We start from the raw sequence: 27,795 nt of genomic DNA, 5'->3' as shown, positions 1-27,795 counted from the left end.
TATCGTCCATCACGGGCAATATTATATTGATATATTTACTTCTAACGTAGTAAATAAGATTCTTGTTCTGTTACTGGTGATAGGGAAAACATGATGCAGAGATTATTCCCCGCAGAAAAAACTTGTTGAATATCTTTTATCTCTTGTTTTTATGCTCAAAAAAGCATGGTGACAATACATGTCATGAAAAGAGTATAGCTTGGATGGATAACACACAAATGTTAGAAATGAGAAATTATAGGAAAGAGGGCTGTGTTCAAATAAAGATTATTGGCAACAATTGTTTTCAAATGTTGTGATATTGACTAATGAAATGAAGTGAATAAGAGTGGATCTATACTTTAGTCGGCAGGAGATGTTTTGTTATTCTCAAAAACAATTCATTTGGAAGGATGCTTCTCTATGACTTGACTTGAGTTTTATAACTTGGAGTTGTTACATCTGAAACTGCTATTCTTGAGTGTTGTAAAGTCCATTCTACATATCATTTAACGTACAACCTCTATGTTATTGTGCCTTGTTTTTTTGCATGAAATATGTTAATTGGATTGTATTACATAAATTACAAAGTTTGGTGGAATTCCTCATTAACGTTTCTTCTCTGAAATATAACAACTGGTATCAATTTAATTTATGACACTGCAATATTTTTGTGGCTAATCTGTCACAGACCAAAGTAACAACAACAAATACACCCACTAGTTTGGAATGAAGTGACTTGCCATGGGAAGTTGAAAAGCATTTATTTACAAAGATTTAAAGGTTGTCATTGGACTATAATTACATTTAAACTACAAATGGTAGTCACCTCAAAGACAGTGGAGGAACAAAAGGATAAGGAAAAAAAGGTTGATTATCACAATCTCAAGCTAACATACATTCATTCAACCCTACCAGAAAAGGATTAAACAAAGTTAAAAGCATCTCATATCCCCACCACTTCAGTTGCAATGATGCCAATATTGCTTGGTAGTGGGTTTATTCAAAGCTTAACAAACCACAATTAGTACCATCAAGGAGATAAATTCTATGTCCTTTCTGAGATTCTCATGCAAAATACAAGACAATATATTTGAAGTGGTACTCAATCATGTGTCTAAAAGTATGTATTCAAAGATGATGAATGAGCGAATCTACAGCTATCTATATCGACAAAAGTTATGGATTTTGGACTGGCAAAAAGAATCCATGTTGGATATTAAAAAGGTGATCAGAAAAAAGAAAGAGAATGAAAGAGATGCTTGAGTTTTAGTCTGGAAATGCGGGTGTCAGATTGAAAGGGCATGTGTAATTCAAACTTCAAGTAATGTTCTGATTGTTGTGTCGAGAACAAATACGAAGGGATTTCATGACATAATTTAACCTTCCCGATTTGGCTTATTTCCCAATTTCAGTACCAATAATCTCAAGTCTACTTTATTCAAAACTGATTGTAGTAGTTAGCAATAATCTATCAAATTAATTGATAGAGGAAGCAGGGGATCGAGTGGTAGTGCCTCTCAGCTGGAGTGGGGATGCATGCTGAAAATTAGGGGAGAAACATGCATTTTTCTAGGGAAAATATTTAAGTTCAATTACATTGAAAACAAGTTTCAATACTGAATGAATATATGGATTAAATGCAAATATAAAAGGTGCAAAAGCTAAAAGGTGAAGAATACTTTTTGACCAAAAAAGGTGTACTGTAAACACTTAAAGGCCTCTATATTATCACTTACTTACAAGCTTATATAACATATATTAAGGTTACCAATTTTAAATATTGTGGACTGTATATCTAGTGAGTAATATTGGTGACTAAAGGAATATACCATTAGGAGGGGTTATGCAACTGAGCCACAGTTGGCTTTGGGATAAACTTAAGTGAATGGAAGCCAACTGGGCTTCCCCTCTTCAAAAAAAAAAGAAAAAGAAAAAGAAACTATTACTATATCATAGTTAAGTGTTTCAATCCATATTGCAAGATTGGTGGTGACCTACACGAACTGTTTTATGGTGAATGAGAATGGCTATAAAACAATATAAAAACCAAATTCATGCATTTAAGACTGACTTTACATTTTGTTTTTCAAAGAGCCAGTAGCCACCCACATAGCAGCCTCGTCCCAAGTTTATTAAGAAAGCCCTCATATATTGCGGAGGAATACCGTGGTTACATCACTATCAACAGGGGTTTTACAAAAAATAAACAAAAAAAAAAAAAACCAAAAACCCTTGTGATCAAAGAAAAACAAAACAAATAAAGTGCTTACAACGGAAAGGAGATCAACAATTACATCCTAATATAAGGAAGACCCCACATATCCATACGTACTAACCCACGAAGGATACCCCTATCAAGGGCCAACCCTGTGAATTAGGGGATGAATTAACTGGCAAGAAATTGGGGTTGGATGAGTTTGAAGGGCCTGGATGCAACAATTGATCTCGACCCTTGTGTATTCATTGTTTCGATCATACCTACTAGGAGTTGGAGCCCTAGTTTAGCGAAGACATAATATATGCCTTACATTCTCTATGAAATCTATATTAGAAATTAGTTGCCTTAGATGTTATTCGGGAAATTATTTAACAAGGAGTCATAAGCCTGATAGGACTTGGTGATAAATTGTGGCAAAAAATAGTGTGTTGGGTACTAAGTATTATGGGTCTTATGGGCAAGCATGAGTTGGGAGAGAGAGAGAGAGAGAGAGAGAGAGAGAGAGAGAGAGAGAGAGAGGGGTCTGAGCTGGTGTTGAATTGAGGGATCTCAGAGAAGACAGAAGATAGGAAAAAAAGGGAAATTTTTTTTTGGAAGGGTAGTGGACTGGTAGTAGCAAATCCTAAAGCTATCAAAATTCATATAGACAAAAAACCAAATTTCATTCATTATATGTTCTGTTGTATTCAATTATGAATTTTGTGAAAATCACTTACTCTAGAAAGAGATGACAACCAATGGTACATGAGACAATCCATGATAGCATAATTCAGTCATATCGATTACGAAAAGGGCAAAAAACACGAATGAAGGACAATCAAAACCAGTCCCAGAATAGATGGAAATAAAATTGAAAAACCCATGCAGGAAAAAATGAAAATCAGGCCAGCAGTACTAATCACTTCCCAAACTAAGCAGCACATTATCAAGGAAAACAAAACAGGGCAAAATCCATGTAGGAGAATAACAAGAAAGAAATTACTACCACAAAGGGTGTGTTAATCAAAAATGATTCGCATGAAATGCAACAAGATATATGGGAAAAGTAACCCTAAAATTCAGTGGAAAATGACATGGGTTAGGGGAGAAATTGAAAATTTACAAACAATGGGTGTCGGGGTGGGCGCGAGGAAGAGAAAATCCACGCGTGAAGTAAAGTCCTTGGTGGAAACAGGGCTGCGCGAAAGGGTGGTGGGAAAATCAAGGCTACGCGGGAGGGAGAGGTTAGTGTGGGGAAATCGATTAGACTACCAATGGGGGAGATGAATTGAGTATGCGAGGGAGGGGGTGGTGATTTCATCTATGCGCGAGCGGGAGGAGGTGGGGATCAGCAACTGCAGTGAAGGGACGGGGTGGGGATATTGGCTGCAGGAGTGGGAGAGGGAAGATCAAGTGGGAGGGGGAAGACAGAGGGAATGGTTTACACTTTAGTTTGCCAGAAGAAATGGTATGGGGAATTATTTCTACCAGAATCAAAGGTAATTGCAAAGCTGGTAGGGGGGGCTTCGATTGGTGAACGTCTATAGTTTTATTGAAATAGGAGATTATCGTGGGGGAGGGGAGGACAAGTGTTTATTTATTTAGTTTTTGCGATGAGAATCATTAGCCGGGATTTAGTGCATCTTTCGTGGGAAAAAGCTTATACCCATCACTACCAAAAGTTTATATAATTTTTTACTTCCATGATGACAACTCATGAAGAAAAATTGCTTTCTCATTACAAAAGATATATTCTCACTAATAGTTATCCACCACTATAATCCAATGGGAAAAAGTCTAGTTTTACTCCCACCAGAAGGTTCTGTGACAATACTTATTGTCACCAATCTATATGGCGTAAAAAGAACCCATGGCAAAAACTCCAATTTGTTGTAGTGATAATAATACATCACAACTAATTAAACTAATACAATATCACAACTTTTCACATCTTGAATTTGGAATTTGGGGAAAAAATTGATTTCTTTCACCTTGATCTGGTGATGACCATTTTGAAAAATTTTTTGTTGGACTAAGTCTCCATAAGTGGCCAACAACATCAATTACAACAGAAAAATGAAAACTATAATTAATTACAACATCATCAATTACAAAGTTGATGAACTGAGCTGCAGATAGTCTCACAATTTGCAAGTTCGTTCTCCTTGGCAGCTGCAAACCTCCTAAGCTTGGTAGCCTGTGCGAATGTGGATGGCCTGTAATAAAAAAAGAAGCAAATCATATAGATATATGGATATGTCAAAAAAGATATATAGTTTTATCCATATTTAACATCTACTCTATGAAGATAAATTTTTATTTAAGGCTAAAGTATTCCTTTAAAAATAAATCTAAACTCTTCCAACAACAATGAATAGAAACTGAAGAAACATAAAGTTTAAAAATAAAGCATATTAAGTTGTATTAAAAAAATAAAGCAGATTAACTTGTAAACAGAAATCTACTACTGGTTGAGGATCCTCATTGGGCAGCAAAGTGTAAAAAAAGCTTTTGGAAAAACAAGATTGCAATGATGCATAGTTACATACCATTAATGGTTGAAAAAAGAATCATGAAATGTTAAACCAATGAAATGTTGTTTTGATCTAATATCAAAAGAATCAAGGCACTCAGAACAGCTTCCGACCATTCAAGTAGAAATTTAATGTCAGCTACCGAACCACTCAATGTGACAAGGAGACAGCCTCTTTTAAGAGTTGCTTTATCTCTGCCTACAACTGGAGTACTTTAGCACTCTTGGGTCCTCTTAGAAAAGAAAGAGTATGATAAATAATAATAATAATAATAATAAGATGTTATTTAAGAATGATTAGAAATCACTCAAATAATTTACAGCCTTAGAGTAGAATCTTTCCCCGATAATACCAACATGCAATTATTCCACAAATGGGTCTCAATCACTAGATATCAAGAACATTCCAAACATACTTATTTCTTACCTAAGTGTATTTCTTTGAATTCTTTCAACTTTTTATTCTTTACCAAGTTGAGATCTCCAAGTTATGGCCTTCTATTACCACCGTCAACTTCATACTCTATTACATAGCAACTTCCATTAACAGAATCTTGAGGGTCATTATTATAGAAATATCAATTCTAATAAATTATTATAGAAATAAAGGGAACCTTATTATAGAATTGAGCTTGCTATTTAGAGTGAGAGTCCATATGCTTAAGTTGCTAAAGTTGAAGGAAGAGGGTTACCTTAAGAAGAAAAAAAATGTAAAGGTTAAGTTAAATGGATAAATTAATAATAAAAATTAAAAATTAACAAATAAAAGTATTTACCTTCGATGTCAATATCTTTTACATGTTCCTCCATCTCTCAAGAACTAAGTGATTCACAAGTCAATCAATTTTGCATGCAGATTAGTGCTTGGACAGTCTCTAGCACTTATGAGCTTTGGTATGGGTCTATTACATGTACACGATGTTGAATTTGGATTTGGATGTGATGGTGGAAATAGGGATGACCAATATACCATGTGCGATCTCCGTAAGGATGAGATATCTAAATGAGTTCCTCTTACACCAATCCAAAATCTTAAACCCATGTGCTTTTGGTTCAATCACATCCAACAAATACCTCTCAATGTCCGACCTAATTACCGAATTGTTTTGCCTCTAAAGATATTAATCTAGAGATGTATCAAAATCTTTATAGCCCAAGTCGTCACCGATACTACTTGAGGAACTTCTATAGGCCATATTTGATCTTCCACTATCTAACCCATGAAACTTGTGGTATTGCTCAATCAAACGATTCATGAGCAATCTTACTTTGGCTTCGATTCTATCTCCAGCTTCATCCCATTTGTACATTTTTAATCAAAATGACAAGGTTTTAATCTTATATCGAGGGTCAAGGACAAAAACTATATAAACAATCATGTTCATCTTACTTGTATTCCCCCAATATTTATCAAACTTAAGTTTCATATTAAATGTTATCCTCCTCAATATATCATTCTCACTCTGACTCATTTTGTTCAAATTGTGCTTAATTATAGAAATTTGTTGCCATAACATATTAAATGTCATGTAAGATGAGTCAGAGATTTTCAAAGTGGCATCATAAAAACTTTTTAAAAACTTAATAAAAATATGAGCCATTTGCCAATCTTCAAACAGAGGTGCCAAAAGTTGTGACTCCCTCACTCTCATTAGCACAAAAGTTTTTTTTTTTTCATATTTTTTAGCAATACTAAGTTTTAGGTATGTTGAGTTCCATCTAGTAGAAACATCTTGACATACCATTTTTTTACACACAATATTCAACTCATTTGCACATGTTTTAGGCTATTGTTTGTGTTGTAGGCTAATCATAATTTCACTTTAATTTTTTATTGGTTTATCTCATTTCCCTCTTCTTCTTTTAATCTTTATCAACTTTTAAAAAGAACACAAAAGAGATTTTATTAAAATAAATTTACAAGTTGATATAATTCTATATGCCGCATTGAAGTGTAAAATTATTTTTATTGTATAATAGATCTAACGTATTATATCAAGTTATGCTATTATTTCATTAGTTTACTTTTATAGGATCTCTTTGTGATTAAAGCATTTCCAGTTTTTAAATGTATTAACACTTTTTTAATTTTAATTCTTCCATGAAGGATATATATTTTTAAAAAAAGATATTACCTCCATACTATTTTATCATACATCATTGATTCATATATTATCAACCCTCATTAATGCTAAGTACGTATGTTTACATATTAAAATTTAGAAAGCTAAAAAAAATTAAATATTTAATATAATAAAATAATAAAATAAAATATGTCTCGTTGTAATTCTCTGCCCAAGGCCTCAATAAACATTAGAGGCCACCCCTAGCTGCAGATCATGTGTTGCCATAACTGATCATAGAGAAAATATATTTACAATCATGAATTAAATTGTGTAACCGTTATATAATTGTTTTGAAAAAAATAAATAAAATATGAAACCCATAAAAATAATAATTTTTTTTAATAGTGAACTCTACTTTTTTTCAAAACGATTACGCGGTATTTATAGAATTATTCCTGATCATAAGGACACACAGGCTAAATAGTCAAACCATAGGAATAAGACACAATTATGCGGCTCCTTTTTTCTCTCCAAGTGAAAAACTCTCTCTATTGCCTTAGCCAATATTCCCCTCTATTCACTTGGTGAAGGAGGGTTGGAGATTCGGCTCCACCAACCTCCCCCCTCCCCCCCCCCCCCCCTCTTCCCCTTGCCAACCATTGTCTTCGTTTAGTCCTGTATTTTTCGGTTTTTCCTTTTAGTTTTTACTCCATAGCACCAAAATATGCCGATTTACTGCTTATCGACTATCTTGGACCGACACGTGCCCCATCATCAGTCTCTCCAAATGCCGATTTACCAAAAGGCAAAAGAAATCCGCTCTAAAGTGTGGCACGTATGCCTCACACATGCTTGGAGAGCCTCCTACTGCCATGTGCGGCATCTTCGAGACCAACAGCATCAAATCTTTTAGATCTAACTTTTCTTTCCACTCCAAGTGTGGCACGTGGCATGCACAAGCCACCACTACTAGTGTCGGCCCCTAGCTATCTTATGGCTTTCCCTAACTAAGGATCGAGTGAAAATGGACGTAAAAGTTTCTTCTAGCCAATTCAGACCAACAAGTAGCAGAACACAACCCTTTACTGTGACTTCTAGCCATAATTCTATAGTTTGTTTCTCATATTATATAAAAATCATCACCAAGTGGTCTCTCCTGGTAGGAATTGGTTGGGAGCCATACTTTTGGCTCTATATCCTTTTTTTCTTTTTATGTGTTGTAATTTGTTGGTTTTTGGAAGATTCTAAAGGACTTACACCCTATTAAAACTTGTATCTTGTAACTGTTAGTTTATCTATGAATTTTTTACTTATTGAGGAAAAAGAAAAAAAACACTAATCATAAGGACACACAAGCTAGCTAGGCAAAAGTTACTAGGCAAAAGGTAGGCAGGGGCTTCCAATTGACATACATACAAATTAGGCAAGTTTTAATTCTTGATGGGAAGTAGTACTATATATATCTGGCTAGCAAGACACATGAGGTAATATATATTCGGGCACCTGCAGAATGAAAAAGCACTTATCGGCTTACACCACACAAGTGTTTTGTCGTCTAGTGATCAACCATCCATTCTTGACGATCATTATTTCGGAAGCTGATCAGTCTCAATAAACCCGATCAATCAAAGTCGGTTTTGGGCCAAACCGATCCAGATCGGGATCCTGGTCTTCTATTTTTGCTTTTTCGTGTCTAGGAAAGGATTTCATAGTTGAGCTGTTTTTACTAGTATAATAGACACAGACGCTTCAAACTTTTAAAAGGAAGTACAAAATTGCTAGAACAACACCCTACACAATCAAGCCACATTTAAATTTAGAAATGAAATGAGATAAGTTAAGATGATTTGTGAATACTACTGAGATTATTAAGTTAAAAAGAGATAATTTGTGAAAATTTTGTGTGTTTGTATTTTTTATAATATGTTTCATAATAATATTATAAGTTGATACTACTTTTATTAAAATATATTAATTTAATAAAATTGAAAATTTTTTTACGTCATGCTTAAAATGTTTATTAAAATATATTAAAATGTTTACGCCCAAAATTTGTGACCATTAAAATATATTAATTTAATAAAAAATTTTGTCTCCTTCGTGTTGAATACCATAGTTTACAAAAGTAAAAAAATCCTGAAAAGTATACGGGAATGGCAACCTTTCTCAATTTTTTACTCTTTTGTCATTAGTGAAATCGTTGTGAAACATCTTAGTGATCTGAAAGTAGCCATTTGGATTCAGAATTGTTTTACTATAAAAGCAAAGATGAGATCTCATCTCCGAATCCAAACCACTCTAGTCTTAACAAACCCAACTAGTCCAAGTCGGTTTTGGGACCGACTAGGCCCCAACTGCAAAATTTGATTGTCTGACTATTACGTTCTTATGAATTTGGGTTGGGTTGGGATCAGGATTTTCTTTTTCCATTTTTTGCGCATAGTGAAAGGAATTCATAACTGAGCTGCTTTCACTAGTATAAAAGACAAAGCAATCCCACCACATTACAGGCGCACGGATGTGGAGGCCTTGTGCACCGTGCTGACGTGGCGATTTTTATTAAAAAGAAAAAAAAATGAAGATGTTGAGTTTTGGCTTGATTTCCTATTGAAAATGTATTTTTTGGGGCTTGGCTTGACTGTTGCTTGACCTTGGCTTGACCCTGGCTCAACTGTGGCTCGACCCTGGCTCAAGCTAAGGTTCCGCTTGACCTCCGCTCGACAGTCCGCTCGAGCGAACTCATCCAGAGAGTTCCGCTCGACCTCCGCTCGACTGTCTGCTCGAGCGAAATCTTCCAGAGAGTTCCGCTCGACCTTCGCTTGACTGTCCGCTCGAGTGAGAATGCAACCCTAACGTGCGCTCGACACTTCGCTCGACGTCCGCTCGAGCGAATGTTCTGAATTAGCGCCTTGTGCTATAAATACATCATTTTCTCTTCATTTTGAAGAGACCTCAGCAGCCAAGTTAGAGAGAGTTTTGAGAATCCTTTTGTACACAATCCTAAGAGTCCATTGGGTGTATTGGGGCTTAAGGATTAAGGATTTTGTGATCAATACTCTTGTACTCCATCTTTGTTCATAGTGAATTTGTTGAAACCGACCCCGACAGTGGACGTAGGCTCACATTGAGCTGAACCAGTTAAATCTTGGTATTTCTTGTGTGCTTGTTTTTCGTTTTGTTGCTTCCGCTATTATTTACTTCAACTTAGCCTTTGTTTGTTCGGTCCATTCCCAACAAACTGGTATCAGAGCGTCAAGCTCTTTGCAAAATCTTGAGGAACGGCTATGGCAAAGTTTGAAGTGGAGAAATTCGACGGTCAAAACAGCTTTAGCTTATGGCGCATCAAGATGAAGGCTTTGTTACAACAACAAGGCTTGTCGAAAGCTTTGGAAGGGAAGGTATCCGAGGGTTCTCCTGCACCGTCAAGAGAAGAAGATGAAAAGGCACATAGTGTCATTTTGTTATCACTATCAGATGGAGTTTTGAGGGAGGTTGCTGATGAGGAGACCGCTTTCGGTCTTTGGTCATGAAAAAGTCGCTCACCAACCGTTTGTATTTGAAGCAGCGACTATACACTCTCAAGATGAGGGAAGGTCCTCCTATTTCCGATCATCTAGATGAATTTAATAAAACTATTATGGATCTAAGGAATATTGATATTAAGCTTGATGATGAGGATCAAGCATTAATTTTGTTGTGTTCGTTGCCGGTATCATTTGAAAGTTTTGTGAACTCGATGTTGTATGATAGAGATACCATCTCCTTGGTAGATGTAAAATCTGCTTTGAACTCTAAGGAGTTGAGAACAAAATTGGGTGTACAAGGCACGAACAATCATTGGTTTGTTTGTGAAATATTCCTCTAGTAGTAGATCTAATGGAAGAGGTTCGGATTATGGTGGGAGTAATTCCAGTGGTAGCTCTAAATTTAACAAGAAAAATGTTAAATGTTACTACTGTCATAGGTTTGGTCATTACAAGAATGAGTGTCCAGATTGAAGGAGGATAGTAAAAGTTCCTCCAATGTTGTTAGCGTTGAACAGTCTAACAACTCTGATATTGTCCTAGCAGTCAGCGGCTCTAGTGGTCACTTTGGTAACAAGTGGGTTATGGATTCAGCTTGTACATTCCATATGTGTTCCAGGATAGATTGGTTCACTACCTATGAATCAATCAACGATGACTCCGTTTTGGTTGGAAATGATATGGCTTGTGATATTGTTGGGATTGGTTCAGTTGAGATTAAGATGTATGATGGAATCGTTAAAACCTTGTCTAACGTTCAGCATATTCCATCTTTGAAGAAAAATCTTATATCTTTGGCCATTCTTGACTCCTTTGGTTATCAGTATTCAGCTGGAGGTGGAGTCATTCGAGTCTACAAGGGCTCTTCGGTGGTAATGACATGGAAGAAGACAGATGGTCTTTATTTTCTTCAGGGCAGTACAGTGATTGGTGGAGCATCTTCAGATGTTCCAGATTTAGATATTACTCATTTATGGCGCATGTGATTGTGCCATATAGGTGAACGAGTATGGTCATTTATGAGTAGGCAATTTTTTTTTTTTTTGCTTGTGTAATCAGAAGACAAAAAAGCTTGATTTGTTTGTTTGCATTGTATTCTTGTAAAGCAGTGCTGAATCAGGTTTACTGGAGTTTATGTCTTTATGATTTTTTGGGGGTACATCTAGTGTGATGTGGTGCCCTGTTTGAACTCATATTTGTTGATGACCATTTGAAGAAGAGTCTGGATTTGTTTATCCTTGTTTTGTGATGTGTTTGATGTGTTCAAGCATTTGTGAAGACTAGTGATCTACAGACAAAAAGGTAGGGCGTTGTTCATACCATACAGTTGGGTCCACTCCACAGAAATGGAGTAGTTGAATGGAATGAGTCGGACTCTTGTGTGAGAGCCCGTAGTATGCTTTTGGATTTGCCAGGCTTGTCTACAGATTTGGGTGAAGCGGTCGACATGACTTGCTATTGGGTGAACCTTCTCTTCTTTACAATTTGTTTTTCAGTTGTTGTTTCCACAGGAAAGGAGATCATGGTTATAGCAAGAAGGTGGAGTTGCTGGGAGAGCTTCACAACAGAGTGCAGGTGGTACTCTAGATCATGCTATTGAAATTAAGTATGATTTTGATTTTGGCATTGGCGTACAGTGAGAGCAAGTCTACAGTTTCATCTGATAGATAGAGGAGACAGTTTAGTCACCTTTGGGATATGCTCATGCAGAATTTGAGGTGTTCTTACTTTGGCAGAGAATATTTGTTGTTCGCCTCCGTGTGTATTCAGAAGCCGTTGTTCAAGTAAGCAGTCTGTTTCAGTGGTGCGTTGTCTTTTGTGTGAAGAGGTTGATTCTTCATTAGGACCAAGCTTGTGATTTGGTCAAATTGTCTATGGTATTGAAGACTTTTGGGTGGAAATTGAGTTCTTCAAGGATAGACGTTGTGTTCGGGGTTTGTGATTCCCCTTTGGTGATTTGTTGGTGGGAATCGATTTCTTGGTTAATGGTTTTTTGTTTAGGCTTGACGAAATTCAAGTCAAGGTGGAGATTTGTTGAGTTTTGGCTTGATTTCCTGCTGAAAATGTATTTTTTGGGGCTTGGCTTGACCGTTGCTTGACCCTAGCTTGACCCTGGCTCGACTGTGGCTCGACCCTGGTTCAAGCTAAGGTTCCGCTCGACCTCCGCTCGACAGTCCGCTCGAGCGAACTCATCCAAAGAGTTCCGCTCGACCTCCGCTCGACTGTCTGCTCGAGCAAAATCTTCCAGAGAGTTCCGCTCGACCTCCGCTCGACTGTCTGCTCGAGCGAGAATGCAACCCTAACGTGCACTCGACACTTCGCTCGACATCCGCTTGAGCGAATGTTCTGAATTAGCGCCTTGTGCTATAAATACATCATTTTCTCTTCATTTTGAAGAGACCTCAGCAGCCAAGTTAGAGAGAGTTTTGAGAATCCTTTTGTACACAATCCTAAGAGTCCATTGGGTGTATTGGGGCTTAAGGATTAAGGATTTTGTGATCAATACTCTCGTACTCCATCTTTGTTCATAGTGAATTTGTTGAAATCGACCCCGACAGTGGACGTAGGCTCACATTGAGCTGAACCACTTAAATCTTGGTGTTCTTTGTGTGCTTGTTTTTCGTTTTGTTGCTTCCGCTATTATTTACTTCAACTTAGCCTTTATTTGTTCGGTCCATTCCCAACAGAAGAAGACACCCAAAGAGGGAAAATGGTGACTATATAGGGTTCCAAAGTTCCAATGAAAATGAAGAAGACAGCCATGAAGTAATCTAATTTCTTTCTTGGTAAAGGTTGCCATTGTTTTCTTTGTTCTTTTCTTATTTTGGATCGAAGCCTTCCAAATGCGTGACGAACCATGGATGTGATTGTGTTCTTGCTTAACTCCTCTGGAGGCTAGAGCCCCCATACAGACTACTTGTTTAAGCGTTATTATTATTATTATTATGGCACTGTGTTTAATTTCAGTATTGACATAGTGTTGGTCAATAATCATTTAATCAGCTGGAATTTTATTATTTTCCAAAATTGAATCTATGATTAAGAAATATTAGCACATTTTGGAGATGATCATTAAGGATGTTTTCCTTAATTTAACATTTTTCCATTTCAAACGGCTTTTTGGTGCAGTTTTTGAAAAAATGACTTTTAGCGGACATCTCTGTTTATGGAATGTTAAAAAAAAAAAATGTGAGGGATCTCTAGAGGTGGACATCGAGACTACTAAAACCAAAAAAACTACAAATTAAATATTATTGTAACTAAATATATACGTATGTGCCTGAGAGTGTGTGGGACTTTAAGTCAGAGATTCAACCTCAAAATGTCGAAAAAGCAATAAGCTAGGGGCCCGCTTTGGAGAGTGGGGAGCAAAGCATGAGGGTGGGTGGAGAAAATATTTGAAAAGGTTCAGGAAGTGGGTTCAAGTTTCTTGGATATCACAAAGCAGGTTTTTGAATTTGTTGGATGTATTTGACTCCCAACTTTGGAAGCTCATAATATTGTTAACACATTTGACTATCTATTTCAAATGTAATTGAGATGATTTTTTTCTTAAGAGACACGACAATTGACATTTCACACATTTTAGTAAATATTTGAGCTTCTATTTGGAATTGTGAAGATGGAGAAAGAGAAAGAAGACGCATCCCCCATAACACCTCCTCTCACTAATCCATCAATTTCTAGGTATTGTACACCACTTTCAACAATTGACGTGTTTATTTTATGGGTAATCACTGACCATTTGGATTGATTAACATTATGCTCATATCTGTTAAGACGGGTCAAGACCACTTTATCTAGACTTTTTAAACAACATCCCGAGTTACTACGATCCAATGCCTCCTGAGTGGTTACCACCTTTTGTGACTCCTCCAAGTGCAAACCCATATCCACGAAGGAACCAAGTAATCATTGTATGGTAAAGTAGTTTGTGTGCTTTAATTTTATGATGTTGAATATTTGATCTAATTATTTATTTTTATTTTTCATTTTGAAAAATTGCAGCAACACCCATGGAACTGTACTTCTACTGCCACGTCAAGTACTGTTACCTTGAGTAGTTACCTTGAGTAGTTCTGTTATCTTGTATAGTTCCTCCATAACAATGATGGAACCTCCTCCAATTGCATACCTATATCCATGGAGCAATCAGGTAATCGTTGGATGGTAAAGTAGTTCATGTGCTTTAATTTTATGTTGTTAAATATTTGGTCCAATTATTTATTTATTTATTTAAAAAAAACTGCAACAATGGGCTGTAAAAAAAACCTGAAAAACCAATTTGGACTGACCCAAACCAAACCGAATGGACGGGTCCTGTCCAAAACCAATTTCCAAAAATGAAAAACCTACCAAAACCGGTCCGATTTCGGTTTCGGACATTTTTGGCCCGGACCGGTCGTATTTAATATATATTTTAATATTTTTTAAATCTTATATATAATATGTTCTATATTATATATAATATAAATTATAATTTAAATTATAAAATAAACGTTTAATCTTAAACGTGAAAATTTAATTGATCACATGCTTTAAATATAAAATATATATATTAATAATATTTTATGGCCTAATAAATTAAAATTATGAACAAATTCCTTTTAATATTTGATAAATATAAATACATACTAATGTATATTAGTATATTAATTACATTTTATGCCTATTAGTATTAGTTATTATATATAAATAACTATATAAATCATTATAGTATTAGTAGTTATACTAATACATACTATATCACTAGAAGTCTAAATGATACTATAGTGAATCAATGATATAGTAATACTAATACTATTATATAGTTATGCTAATCACTGATTCATTATAACTAAAATCTAAATCACTATAACCATATATAGTATTAATATTACTATGACTCAATCACTATGACCATATATTATTATATAGTATTAATATCACTATATCATTATAATATATATATACTATATGTAGTAGTAACACTATAACTATATATAGTATTAATATCACTATTAGTATAGTATATAGTATTAGTATTGGTATAGTCTATAGTTATTTAGTATTATAATATATACAATTATTTATTAATCATATACAAAATGTAAAAACTAAAAAGTTGAATATATTGAGTTATTGACAATTATCAATGTATCATAATACATTGACATACTCTAAGTCTCAAAGTTACTAACAAATTAGCATTTAACATCATATTATAATTATAATTAATTATTTTTTAATGAGTTAATTAAACAATCCACATTAAATAATTTACTTAATTTTAATTTTACTAATTTAAATAATTAATTTATGTGCCAGAAAGATAAAAAAAATCACAAGTTAAAAATACATCTTATGTGCCAAACAAGAAAAAATGCCGTTTAGTATAAAATTAGACCTAAACGACGCCATTTAAGTCCACTGGGGGGGAGCATTTTGAAACTAAGTTGCATGAAACGGCATCGCTTCACACAACTCAGTTTTTTTTTAATAAACTGTGTGTTGAAACGGCACCGTTTTGGTCCAATTTCAATCGAAATGGGGTTGTTTCAACATTAATTTTCCCCATCTCCCCCGAATCTCTTTCAGTTTCCAAATTTCCACTTTTCCTTTTCATTTCCCCCTCCCTCAAAAGGCGAAACCCTAGCCCTCCCTCCCTCCATCGCATCCCCCACTCTCCAGCCCCTCCTTGACTTCGTCAAAGTTCTCTTCATATGCATCCATGTCGTCACTTCTTGTCGTTGATTTCCGATTGCCGATTGGTACTCTCTCTCTCTCTCTCTCTCTCTCTCTCTCTCTCTCTCTCTCTCTCTCTCTCCCTCTCTGGTTTTGAATCTTTTTTATGGTGTTGAATCTGGGATTTCGCTGATTGCCAATTTCCTTGTCATATTTGCCACGTATTAATGTTAATGCAAAATATAAATAGATACATATATAAATGTAGTCTCATGGGTATGGTTCTATCGATATAAATGTAGTCCCTTTAGATTGAGAATTCCAAAGTGTTTGAGTCTGGTGTTATGGCTTGATTTTCTCTTACCTATCAAAAAATTTTTTACTCGGCTTGCTTGGATTTTAATGGCATTCGGTGTGGCTTTTTCTTGTGTTTTGAAAAACAAACCTCAACCTAATTAATTAGATTCAGTGGAGTATTTTCTTTACAATGCATTCCTTAGTTTTTGATCAGTTTAGTCAAGTTAAGTTTAGTTGGAAACATCAATATGGATTTTGCATCTTGTGTCTACTCATAATGATAATCACTGCAATCTGCAATGCACATCAGCTAAGATTTTACTTCATTGATTGATTTTTGTGGAGATTTTGTGGTGCAGTTTGCAGAGATTGTATTATTTTAATGATGGAGATTTTGTGGAGGAGTTTTAGTAGCATGAGCCAACTGGTTTTTGGTGCAATTTTTTAGTTATTATTTCACAAACAAGGGATGGGGCAATGGTTCTGCCTCACGTAAGCTACTAATAGCTTGAAGGATAACTTTTTGAAATTCAGTTTTTTTTAATAAACATATTTTTTATGATAAATTTGTATTTTATTAAAATCCGAGTACCAGACGGAACCAGACCTAAAACCAGAAAAATCGGAATACTGGTTTAGGAGGGTAACCTGTGTGTAATCGATTTTAGAAAATACAAAACTAGTTCCTAGCAATTCGGTCTTAGATTTTGTTCAAAACCAGACCGAATCGACTGGACCAGTTATACTCCTAAGCAACACCCATGGAACTCTACTTTTGCTGCCACATCAAATACTGCTACCTTGAGTAGTTCTGCTACCGTGTATAGTTCCGCCATGCCAATGATGGGAACTCCTCTAACTGCATACCCATGTCCATGGAGCAACCAGATGATCGTTGGATGATAAAGTAGTTCATGTGTTTTAATTTTATGTTGTTGAATATTTGATCTAATTATTTATTTTTAAATTTTTTTGCTTTTGAAAAACTGCAATGTTGCCCAGTTATCTAACACAAAACGAGGGTGAATTGAGTTGTATTTAAAAAGTAACAATTATAAATCAAATACACAATATAAAATATAAACATAATACAAAATATAAACATAATACAAAAACAACAATAAATATAAAGAGTAAGGGTAAGAGAGAAACAAATTCAGTATGTTAAGGAGGTTCAGCCCTACTGCCTACGTCCTAACCTCAAGCTACCCCTTGAGAATCTTCAAATTTACTATTAAACCTCCTTCAGGTGGAGATAGAAACCTATTACACCTTTGAATAATACTGCTACAAAGGATTCATGTAGAACACCCTCTACACTTGCAATCACCTTACACGTGGTGATTCAACTATTCCCTATGTATAATACTTTCTACATGCACAATAGTTATACACACCATTTTACTGATACAAGAGCTGATAGTGGGTAGGTTATCAGAAAATACTCTTCAATAAGCGAAATAAGAACAATACTGCGCAAATTATATATTTCTCAAAATGACCAAAGGTTAAGGCTCAATGTTTAAAGAAGAGAGAATGAAAGTTTTGAATGAATGTTGTATGCTCTTGGTGTTATAAATATGAAGCTCTCAAATGATCTATTTATAAGCATATGAGATTTCATATTCAAATTTAGAAAGATTTACATGTGAAAGACAACATCATTCACTTTTTCAAAAAATTCAAATAAAATTTTCTTCTTTTTCATTTTTCAAAAACAACATTATTCACTTTTCAAAAATTTCAAACCTAATATTTTTACTTTTCGCATATGACCAAATGAGTACTATTTTCTCACTACAACAAAAATCATTTTTTGGGACGAAATTGCTTTGGGACGAATTGGAAATCGTCCCAAAAAGTGAAATTTTGGAACGAAATTTAAATTTCGTTCCAAAATAACGACGGAATGCCAGATCGTTCGAACGCTATTCTTAGGGACGAAATTTTTTGTCCCAAATAAGTTAACCGTTCAACCGTTAATGATTAACCATTCGAACGTTTAATTGTTACCGTTTGAATGTAATATTGGCGCAATAGGCAAAATTATTTTGGAGCGAAATTGACAAACCGTTCGAACGGTAAATTATAAACGTTCGAATGATGCATATTCACCGTTCAAACGTTATTTGAAGCGTTCGAACGTCGTACCGTTCGAACGGTAAGTTAATACCGTTCGAACTAATCCTTCCCTAATTAATCCAAATTTTATGATCATAAATGTTATTTAAATGCAATATTCGGTATTAATTATATTAAATATAATAATTAATTCAATTATAATATATTTTAACTGTTAAATATATTAAATGTAATATATTTAATGCGCTTATATATTATTAAACACTATATATTATATTTATAATTTTATATATATATATAGTATATATTATATTATATTTAATTAAAATATATTATACTATTGAATATTATATAGTATATAGTATAAGTTATATTATATAGTATAATTAATATAATATAGACTACTACATACATGAAACTATGTTCATGTATTTATATAACATATATATTATATGTGATATTAACTAATATATATATATTTAATAGTATATGTATTACATGACTTGTTTAGTATATTTTTCATATTATATTGCAGTTATAGACTAATTAGATGACACTCTCTATTCTAGCACTATAAATGACACTATATATACTCAATTTTAGTTTTTGTATCATTATAATACACTCTAATTGCTAGTAGTATAAATGACACTATATATAATAGTACATATCCTATTATTAAATAATATTATAATAATAATATAATATAATAAACACTATATATATATGCATGTGATACATATAACCCTATGCTATGATACCATATATATGTTATATATAATAGGTTAATATATGTACTTGACTATAATACTAGATGTAATATGATATTTTATACTATATATGTTACTAAACTATATAATATATGTTTGATTATATATTATATAGTTATATTACTCTGTCTCTAAACTATAGTATATTTACAAGTTATTATATTAAAAGGTATAGTGCAAAAAAAATACAATAAGCAACATTTTAATTTGATGTTTGAACGGTTTAAAATAACCGTTCAAACGTATAAGAAAACGTTCGAACGGTAATTTTCACGTTCGAACATTTAATTAGAGGGGGAAAATTTTCCCGCTAATCTATTTGACGTTCGAACGTTCATTAAATAACCGTTCGAACGTCAATGTTCTACATTTACACGACAGGACCTCACAATCTCACACTCGTTCCAGTCGACTTCCAATCTCTCCCACGCTCATTTTCTTCCAACCAACGCCATTATTCTTCAATCCAGCCCTCAAATATTACTAACTTCTATCAATCTTTTATATTTTCGGATTAAGAGGTTGTTTTTACCATTTGGTGAAGAGTATTTAAGTTTTGGGCATTGGGTACGGGTGGATTTTCCGGTTTATCTCTCCAAATCAGGTATTCTCCTTAAATATATTCTCATTTTAGATTTTATATAAGTGTTTTCGTTTGCTATAATGAGTTCGTCATATAGTTTGCTGTTTTTTGATGTAATTTGGACTGTAAATGTTGAGGTTTTCGGAGGTTGAAGACGACTGTAATCTGGAATTAATCCGTTCGAACGGTATTCGTGTGCCATTCGAACGTATGTCCTTAGATCGAACGGTGACTAGCACCGTTTGAACGTTATGTTGGTCAGTGTTAAAATAATTAATACTTTAAATGCAGGAATTGAATTAAAAATTATTTATTTATAATCTATATTTAATAATACTTAAATACTTAAAAGATTAAAGTAATCAAATGAATTAAATTACAAATCATCTAAGATTTAATAATACTTAAATATTTAATAGTTGAATTATTCAACTATAGGTTAATACAAATAGTTTTGTTTTAATAACACAAAAATACTTAATCTTTGAATTAATAAAATGAATTTTAAATAAAATACAAATAATCTAGATTTAATAATACTTAAATACTTAAAAGTTAAAAGTAATCAAATGAATTTGAATTAAAATATAAATTCTGAATTATAATTAATAAAATGAATGTTCATTACAATACAAATAGTTATAATTATTAACTAGAATGTTAATTATAATACAAATAGTTATAATTATTAACTAAAATGTTAATTAAAATACAAATAGTTATAATTAATAAAATATTTTGAAAGATATAAAACAACTATCTAATTATTTAATAATATAAATACTTAATTAACATATCTTGCATTGTTTGTTTGATACATGTTATATTGAAGAATTGGTTGCAAAACAACAAGAGTTAGAGGCTCAATTGGCGAGACAAGGAGACATGGAAATGCGCCTCAAACAACATGAAGAAGAACAAGCAGAGTTCAGGAGAGATATGCAACTCCAAATGCAACAGCTTATGCAACAGTGCAGGCCTCCAACCAATTGATGGTTTTTTATGTCTAGCTTATGACATTATCTAATTATGTATGAACAATGCTAGTATCATGGTTATTTATTTCTTCCCACTTATTATAAAACTTTTGTGAGTAATTAAACAGTTCCTAATTTATGTTTTTCAAATATTATGGATGTCTATTTAGTTTTTTTTATAATTATTGATTTTAATAAAAATAATATTCGTTCGAACGACCGTGTAACATTCGAACGATAATGTACCGGCCGTTCAAACGATAATGTACCGTTCAAACATTAATGACCAAACCGTTCGAACGATACCAGATGCTCAAAAAAACGTTCAAACGCAGGTCATTACCATAGTGTTCGAACGTTGATCAGCACCGTTCGATCTGTTCCTTTAACGTTCGAACGTAATTCTATTGATCGTTTGAACGTATCTTGATAACCGTTCAAAAGATACATTAACGTTCAAACGATAACTGAGAAGCATTCGAACGCCATTCTGGAATGAATTTTAACCGTGACAAAAAAGGTCATCGTTCGAACGGTATCGAACGGTCAATTTCAAAATCGTTCCAAAAGATATATTTTGGGACGAAATTGTGATTTTCGTCCCAATATATCTTCTGGGACAGTGATGTTGGGACGACCTTGGGACGAAATTTTTTCATCCCAAAAAATCTTTCGGAACGAAATCTATATATTTTGAGACGAAAATTTTCGTCCCAAAAAATGTTTTTTGTTGTAGTGTCTTTTCAAAATTTGCAAACAAAATCATATACTTTTTGCATAAGTCAAAAAGGACATCAATCTCTTTTGAAAATATTCAAATAAAGTATGCACATGTAAAAAATGACAATCATCATCTTTAATATTTTCAAAATTTTCAAACAAAAAATTTTAAGGTCTCAATTATAACATTATATGTTTAATGTGACACAAAAATATCTAAACTTTACATATAACATAATTAGTTTACATACTAGAATAAAAGATGAAATTCAAAAATATTACTTGACAGTTTTTAAGAAAAAATTAAATTCTAAATATTTCATTACGCAAATAATAATGGATGTATATTATTTTATTAAACATTATCGTCAGAAATTTGAAACATATATTAAGTTGTAGTACTTATACAATCTTATTTCTACGTATATGTAACAAATTATCGAGATCTTATATTTTTATATAGAGTAATGTTTAGTGATTTTTTTAATTTTTATTTATTTTACATAAATGTGTCACACAATAAAAAAAAAATTGGCCCTTCCTCAAAGAAATTGCTGGTTCCGGCACTGGAAGTGTGGACTTGTAGCTTTGAAATGGGGCTAGTTGTCTGTTGGGAGTTGTAACTGGTTGAGGAAATGTTGGTGGCAGGATTTGGTCCACGGGATGATGTTCATAGAAGTGTGAAGTTGAGTTTTGGCTGGTTGGTCTTGCGTTCATAGGAATTTTGATGGTTGCTGTTAGATGTAAATTAAATGGTGTTGTGAATTCAAGTTTTATTACCTATTGTTGTCGAGTTTATGCTTATTGGGACTTTTTCCTTGTTCACATAGTTTTTCTGTCCGTAAATTGTTACTAGAATTTTCCACCTTTTCCTTTACTTACAGCTTGTGAGTGCTTGCTGAAAATTTCCCACGTTGCACTATTTTTCTGTCATATCATTGCTGTTGAATTTCTTGTCATTGGAATGTTTTCTAACATTTAATCATTTGTTGAATTTCTTGTCATTGGACTACAATTTTAACATGTAAAATGATTCGTAAATGTCGTTGGATTCTTTATTTAAATTGAATTATTTTTATTTCCAAGTAGCGTGCGTGCGTGTGTGTAAATATTGCAAATAAATGAGTTTTACGTGGATGTGTTAGTATCACAACCTCTAGCTGAGATGAGATATTGTTTCGATGGAGCTCCCTTGGTGACATTCGCTGGCTTTTCACTGGGCGACAACGTGCAAATCCCAGCTTTTGATTGTTGATTGTTCCCTTTCCTTGACAGTACCGTTCCTCTCAATTCGAGTGGATAATGATGACGAGAAAATGATAAATGCATCTATTTATTTTGGATAAACATTTTCAATTTTCATTGTGATTCCCTTCACAACGTAAAATAAAACCAAGGGCTAGAGAAATGAAGCAGAGGCTACAAAACAAAGAAAACCAGTCAAACATGAATTCGCAGTACCACAAACACATGATTAATCAACTAGTTCAAACGTACAACAGATAACAGTGACTATTTAAGATAAGTACAGAACTTGGTCGATCAGGACACATTATATGGCGCTACTTAACTATTCATTATTTTTCAGATTGTTGGGAGGCCTGAATTAAGGAATATTAACTCAAAGCCAGGGGGTATTATAAAGGGGAGTTACAACAGATTTAACTTGAAGATACTTGTGAAGGGATTCCAATCCATAATCTTTTCCAAAGCCACTCATCTTATACCCTCCAAAAGGGACGTCATTGTCAAAAGCAAAATAGCAGTTTATCCAAATGGTGCCTGCACGGATTGATCTTGACACAGTGTTAGCCACATTCAAGTCCTTTGTCACGATCCCCGCTGCTAGGCCATATCTAGTGTTGTTGGCCCTCTTAATCGCCTCCTCAATAGTTCTGTAATTATTCATCAAATAAGCAAAAATAAAGGCTGCTTTTATCACAAATTAAATGTCCTAATAAGGTTAGGGATACCCTTAAAAAAGTTCAAGACCAATCAGATAAAAAAATCAGGGCAAATGTGGCTTGTAAACGAACGTTAGAGCTAGAAACTTTTGAGATGGAATATGAAACCTCACATGCACGAGTAGTAGTTCAATATTGTATATAGTGCATTGCATTGTCAAGTGATGCCATAACTGGTTCAAATAACAAAAGCATTTTATTGCTAGAAGCAGCTTGTTTAAAGAACATACTCACTTGAACTTGGCTAGCGCCATAACAGGTCCAAATATTTCATCTTTTGCTATCAGCATTTCTTCCTAGCAAGTAGTAGTCCAGGAAATTAATGACACATGAAGAGAAAAAGAGTTTTAAATAATTCCTCTAAAAATAAAGATTCCCCAATTGCATGTAGTTGTATAAAGAAAAGCCATACCTTAACATCAGTGAAAATTGTAGGCTCAATGAAATATCCTTTTCTACCCAAGGACTTGCCACCGGTTAGCAGTGTGGCTCCTTCTCTCTTACCATGCTCTATGTAGGAAAGAACTTTTTCATATTGTGTCTTATCGATCTGAATCCAAAAAAAAAAAAAAAAAAACGCATTCACATGCTCATAGTAACCCTCCAAAGTTAGAATTGAACATGTCTTTTCCTATTATTATTCTTATTAAAGTTATTGATGTCATTTTATCTGATCCGTTAGACCTACTTTACAATAAAAATAAATTTACAATCTGACAAACTACATTAAGCCACATTAGTTTGTGATATTACTTTTGTGGTTAGAGTATTTTCCCAAGTAGTTACTATGTACGACAAGTAAATCCTTTTATTATTGATCTTCAATATAATTTAAAATAATTAAATTTTTATCTTTGTCAACTCTCTTAGGCCTTGTTTGGATGTTGAGATAAGATGAGATAAGAAATCTGTAAATAATAGTGAAATAGTTTGTGAATAATAGTGAATAAGTTGAGTTGAGATTTTTATAGAATTTTGGGAAAGAAAAAAAAATTAAATAAAAATATTATAAAGTTAAAATATTGTTAAAATATAATATTTAATATAATTTTTATTTTAAGATTTGAAAAAGTTAAATTATTTTTTATATTTTACTTGAAAGTTTAAAAAAGTTATAATGATTACATGTAAAAATTTAAAAGTTTAAAATTTAAAATTGAAAAGATGTTTATGTTTAAGTGGTGTTTGAAATTTTAGATATTGAGATAGATAAAATAGATAAAGATTATCTCAATATCGAAACAATACCTTAATTTAGACTTTTGTACCCGCAAGCATAACGAAAACGAAGCTAGCTCACTACGTACGTACCTGGGGTCCTTGTTGAACTTTAGGATCAAAAGGATCCCCAACCACCCAAGCTTTTGCCTTTTCCACTAATTTCTTCACAAGCTCCTCATATATCCCTTCTTGAACGTAAACACGAGAACTTGCAACGCATACTTCTCCCTGATAAAATTAAATAAAGCAAACAAATGCAATTGAAACTTAATAATACTTTTTTAGCAAAAAAAGAAAATACAAGTCTACATAAAGCATGCATCAAATTGAAGAAAGATCCACCTTGTTATATAGGAAACCAAGGAGAGCTAGATCAGCAGCTATATCAACATCGGCGTCATTGAAAATTATGAGAGGCGACTTGCCACCTAACTCAAGCGACACCACTTTCAAATTGCTTGCAGCTGCAGCTTGCAATATTTTACGTCCTACTTCTGTGGACCCAGTGAAACTGACCTGGAAAATTAGGTCAAGTACAAAGAAAATCCAATAGCACACACAAATTAATGAGATAATGAAGTTGGTTGAGACACTTTCACAAAATCCCCTCATGCGCGCATGCGATTAGAAGCCAGAAATTACCGCATCAATGTCCATGTGAGAGCTAATAGCAGCCCCAGCACCTGATCCTAATCCGTTTACAACGTTAAGCACTCCATCAGGGATACCAGCCTTCATAAACAAATGGGAAACAAAATCAAAATGTAAACGAAGAACTATCAGTTTGACCTCATAAAAACCAAACGGAAGTGGCAACTATGCTTAGAGCATGAGCTGTATTGGCAGTCTGAGTAATGTATGAATTATTTATACAAACTTACCAGCTTTGCAAGATGAGCATAGTAGAGAGCTGTTAGAGGAGTTTGCTCAGCAGGCTTGATGATTATAGTGCAACCGGCGGCTAAAGCAGGGCTAACCTTTAAGAAGAACATGACCGTAGGATAATTCCAGGGAATGATTTGTCCCACGACACCGATGGGTTCTTGCAAAGTGTATCCATGAAGTTCACGTGACATTTTCAGTACCTCTCCATGTATTTTATCAGCTGCACCTGCATAGTAACGTAGAATACTAGCTGCGTGAGGAATGTCCCTGGCCTTGGTCATACTGAGCAATTTACCAGCATCAATTGTTTCCAAGGCAGCTAGTTCTTCTACATTTTCCTCAATCAAGTCCGCAAATTTCATCATTATCCTTGCTCTCGCCTGCATCAATTAAGAGTTTTAAAAAAAAAAAACGACAACAACAATTATTTGTACTAACTAGCTAGCTTCTAATCGGTAAATTATTTAACCCATCCTGCACGATTAAACGATTCTTGAACACTATTTAACTTAGAAGTTGGAACCTCTATGGCATTAAAGGCCTTCTTCAAACAACTAATTGTTGCATGGTGTAAAAAAGGATTAAAAAATAACAATATTGTTTCAACAAGAAGGGCAAAATCCTAGAGTTCGTACGTACAGCGCCAGGCAAGCGTGGCCATGGACCATGGTCAAAAGCTACACGAGCAGCCTTCACTGCTAAATCAACATCTTCCTTATCTCCTTCTGCAATTCTCGTTATCACATCTCCTGTTCTTGGGTCTATCGTCTCGAATGTTTTTCCTGTTTTGATTTTTGGTTTTTAGTGAATTTAACCAGAATTTAGTACGCGAAGAAAAAAAAAAATATATATATATATATATATAAATAAGAATGATACCTTTGGACCATATATTCTCAATGACGACAAATTAAGCCGATAAGTGACTTTCTCGCATTACCTTGGCCATAGCCAGACGAGAAAATGGAAAATTTTCAGGCATCTAGAGTAGAAAAACAAAAATCACCGTGCTAGCTGAGGGCAAGTACTAACAGTCATCAATTTTCATATTAATTTGAGAAAACAATATAATATGACTAATTGGTTTTTTCCTACGTACTCTGTATCTGTAATTAATATATTTCACTTAAAAAAAAATTTCAATCAGAAAGCAAAAAAAATATATATGTATATATATATATATATACACATCAAAACTGGAAACGGAATTATATTCTAGATATGCCAAGGTTTTGACGCTGAAAAGATTAATGGTCCAAGCTCGGAACTGAAGTACTTTTGCTTTGGACGCTGCTTCCTTATTTATATATTTTAAAATGTTTAAAAAATATATAAAGAAAAACTTTTTACCTTTATTGGTCCAGCCATCGGTCTCATTTATCCATCCGATAGCAGAAAATGATGGGGGACCAATGAATTACAATTCCCAATTTGATGGATGCTTGTTTATTAAAAAAATAAAAACGTAATAATTAATGAAATATTTATTAGTAAATTGATATTTTTTTAAAAAAATATATATATTTAAAAATGTTAAAAAAATATATTTAAAGAAAGCCTTTTTACTATATGGGTCCAGCTACCATTTAAAGAAAGCCTTTTTACTGTACATAGTGATGCTGCCTGTTGGTTTAATTTCTTCTCAGTTGCTCTTCGTTTGCTAACAATTAAGGATTTCTTCTTCTGAAGTTGTAATTACATGATAATTTGCCCAAAAGAAAAAAGGGATCATCGAGGATATATAAAATCTGGAAACAAGAAAACATGCAGTAAAATGAAATGGCTGAGAGATATAATAAAGAACTGAAATTAAACCTGAGATGGAATCAACAAATTCTCCATTGATGAACAGCTTTGTGAACTTGATCGTCGGATTCTTGATCACGAAAGTGGTAGCAGCCGAGCTATCATCGGAATTATGAATACCCATCGTTCTTATCTCTTTAATCTTGTGTCGAGTCAAGGTACAGAGCTCGCTCTTGATGATCTACTATGGAGTTGTTGGTTATATGCAAAAGGCGTAGGTATTTCGTTACAGCATTATACGGCTAGCTAGCTAGGCACGTTTCGCGTGGAGTCCACAAAGGCGGCTTATATCGAGTGGGAGTCAACGTAAGAATTAATGATATCCTTGCGTCTCTTTAATTATTGATTTATTATCTAATTATTTTTTTTAGTAACTTTGCAGCCATACATGGAAATCCCAATTGGAATCCCGATAATGCAAAATATATTTTTTGTTGCTTTTTTTTTTTTTGGATTTTTTTAATGCTTTTAAATATATTTTTTAAAGATAAATTTATAACATTATTAAAAATTACTTCTTTAAT

At 33.7% G+C, this 27,795-nt stretch overlaps 1 protein-coding gene across 3 annotated transcripts; it reads right to left on the bottom strand.

The window, feature by feature from the left end:
- Positions 1 to 22,846: 22,846 nt before the first annotated feature.
- Positions 22,847 to 27,530, bottom strand: LOC122308301 (aldehyde dehydrogenase family 2 member C4-like). Of its 3 annotated transcripts, none has more exons than XM_043121549.1 (9): positions 27,281 to 27,528; positions 26,105 to 26,247; positions 25,462 to 25,845; positions 25,223 to 25,312; positions 24,923 to 25,096; positions 24,671 to 24,808; positions 23,772 to 23,909; positions 23,594 to 23,655; positions 22,847 to 23,290 (listed from the first exon to the last, which is right to left on the bottom strand). In XM_043121549.1, the coding sequence occupies exons 1-9, from the start codon at positions 27,393 to 27,395 to the stop codon at positions 23,017 to 23,019; spliced, it is 1,518 nt and encodes a 505-aa protein (XP_042977483.1). In that variant the 5' UTR covers positions 27,396 to 27,528; the 3' UTR covers positions 22,847 to 23,016. The 3 variants fall into 3 exon arrangements, with proteins under 3 accessions (XP_042977483.1, XP_042977484.1, XP_042977485.1); XM_043121551.1 differs by having other exon boundaries at positions 23,216 to 23,290; positions 23,590 to 23,655; positions 27,281 to 27,530; XM_043121550.1 differs by lacking the exon at positions 26,105 to 26,247 and having other exon boundaries at positions 27,281 to 27,476.
- Between the last annotated feature and the right edge of the window lie 265 nt (positions 27,531 to 27,795).

This window comes from Carya illinoinensis, chromosome 4 (assembly GCF_018687715.1).
Source record: "Carya illinoinensis cultivar Pawnee chromosome 4, C.illinoinensisPawnee_v1, whole genome shotgun sequence".
NCBI lineage: Eukaryota > Viridiplantae > Streptophyta > Magnoliopsida > Fagales > Juglandaceae > Carya > Carya illinoinensis.
Note: the sequence above shows the minus strand (reverse complement) of the source record. Positions and strands in the feature narration are given on the sequence as shown.

Excerpts from the sequence above, each read along its gene's own strand:
- LOC122308301 (XM_043121549.1), bottom strand. The coding sequence starts at position 27,395 with ATGGGTATTCATAATTCCGATGATAGCTCGGCTGCTACCACTTTCGTG. Across the intron at positions 26,248-27,280 it reads ATTTGTTGATTCCATCTCAG|GAAAAACATTCGAGACGATA; the intron begins GTTTAATTTCAG and ends AAATCAAAACAG. Across the intron at positions 23,910-24,670 it reads AAGTTCAACAAGGACCCCAG|ATCGATAAGACACAATATGA; the intron begins GTACGTACGTAG and ends TTTTGGATTCAG.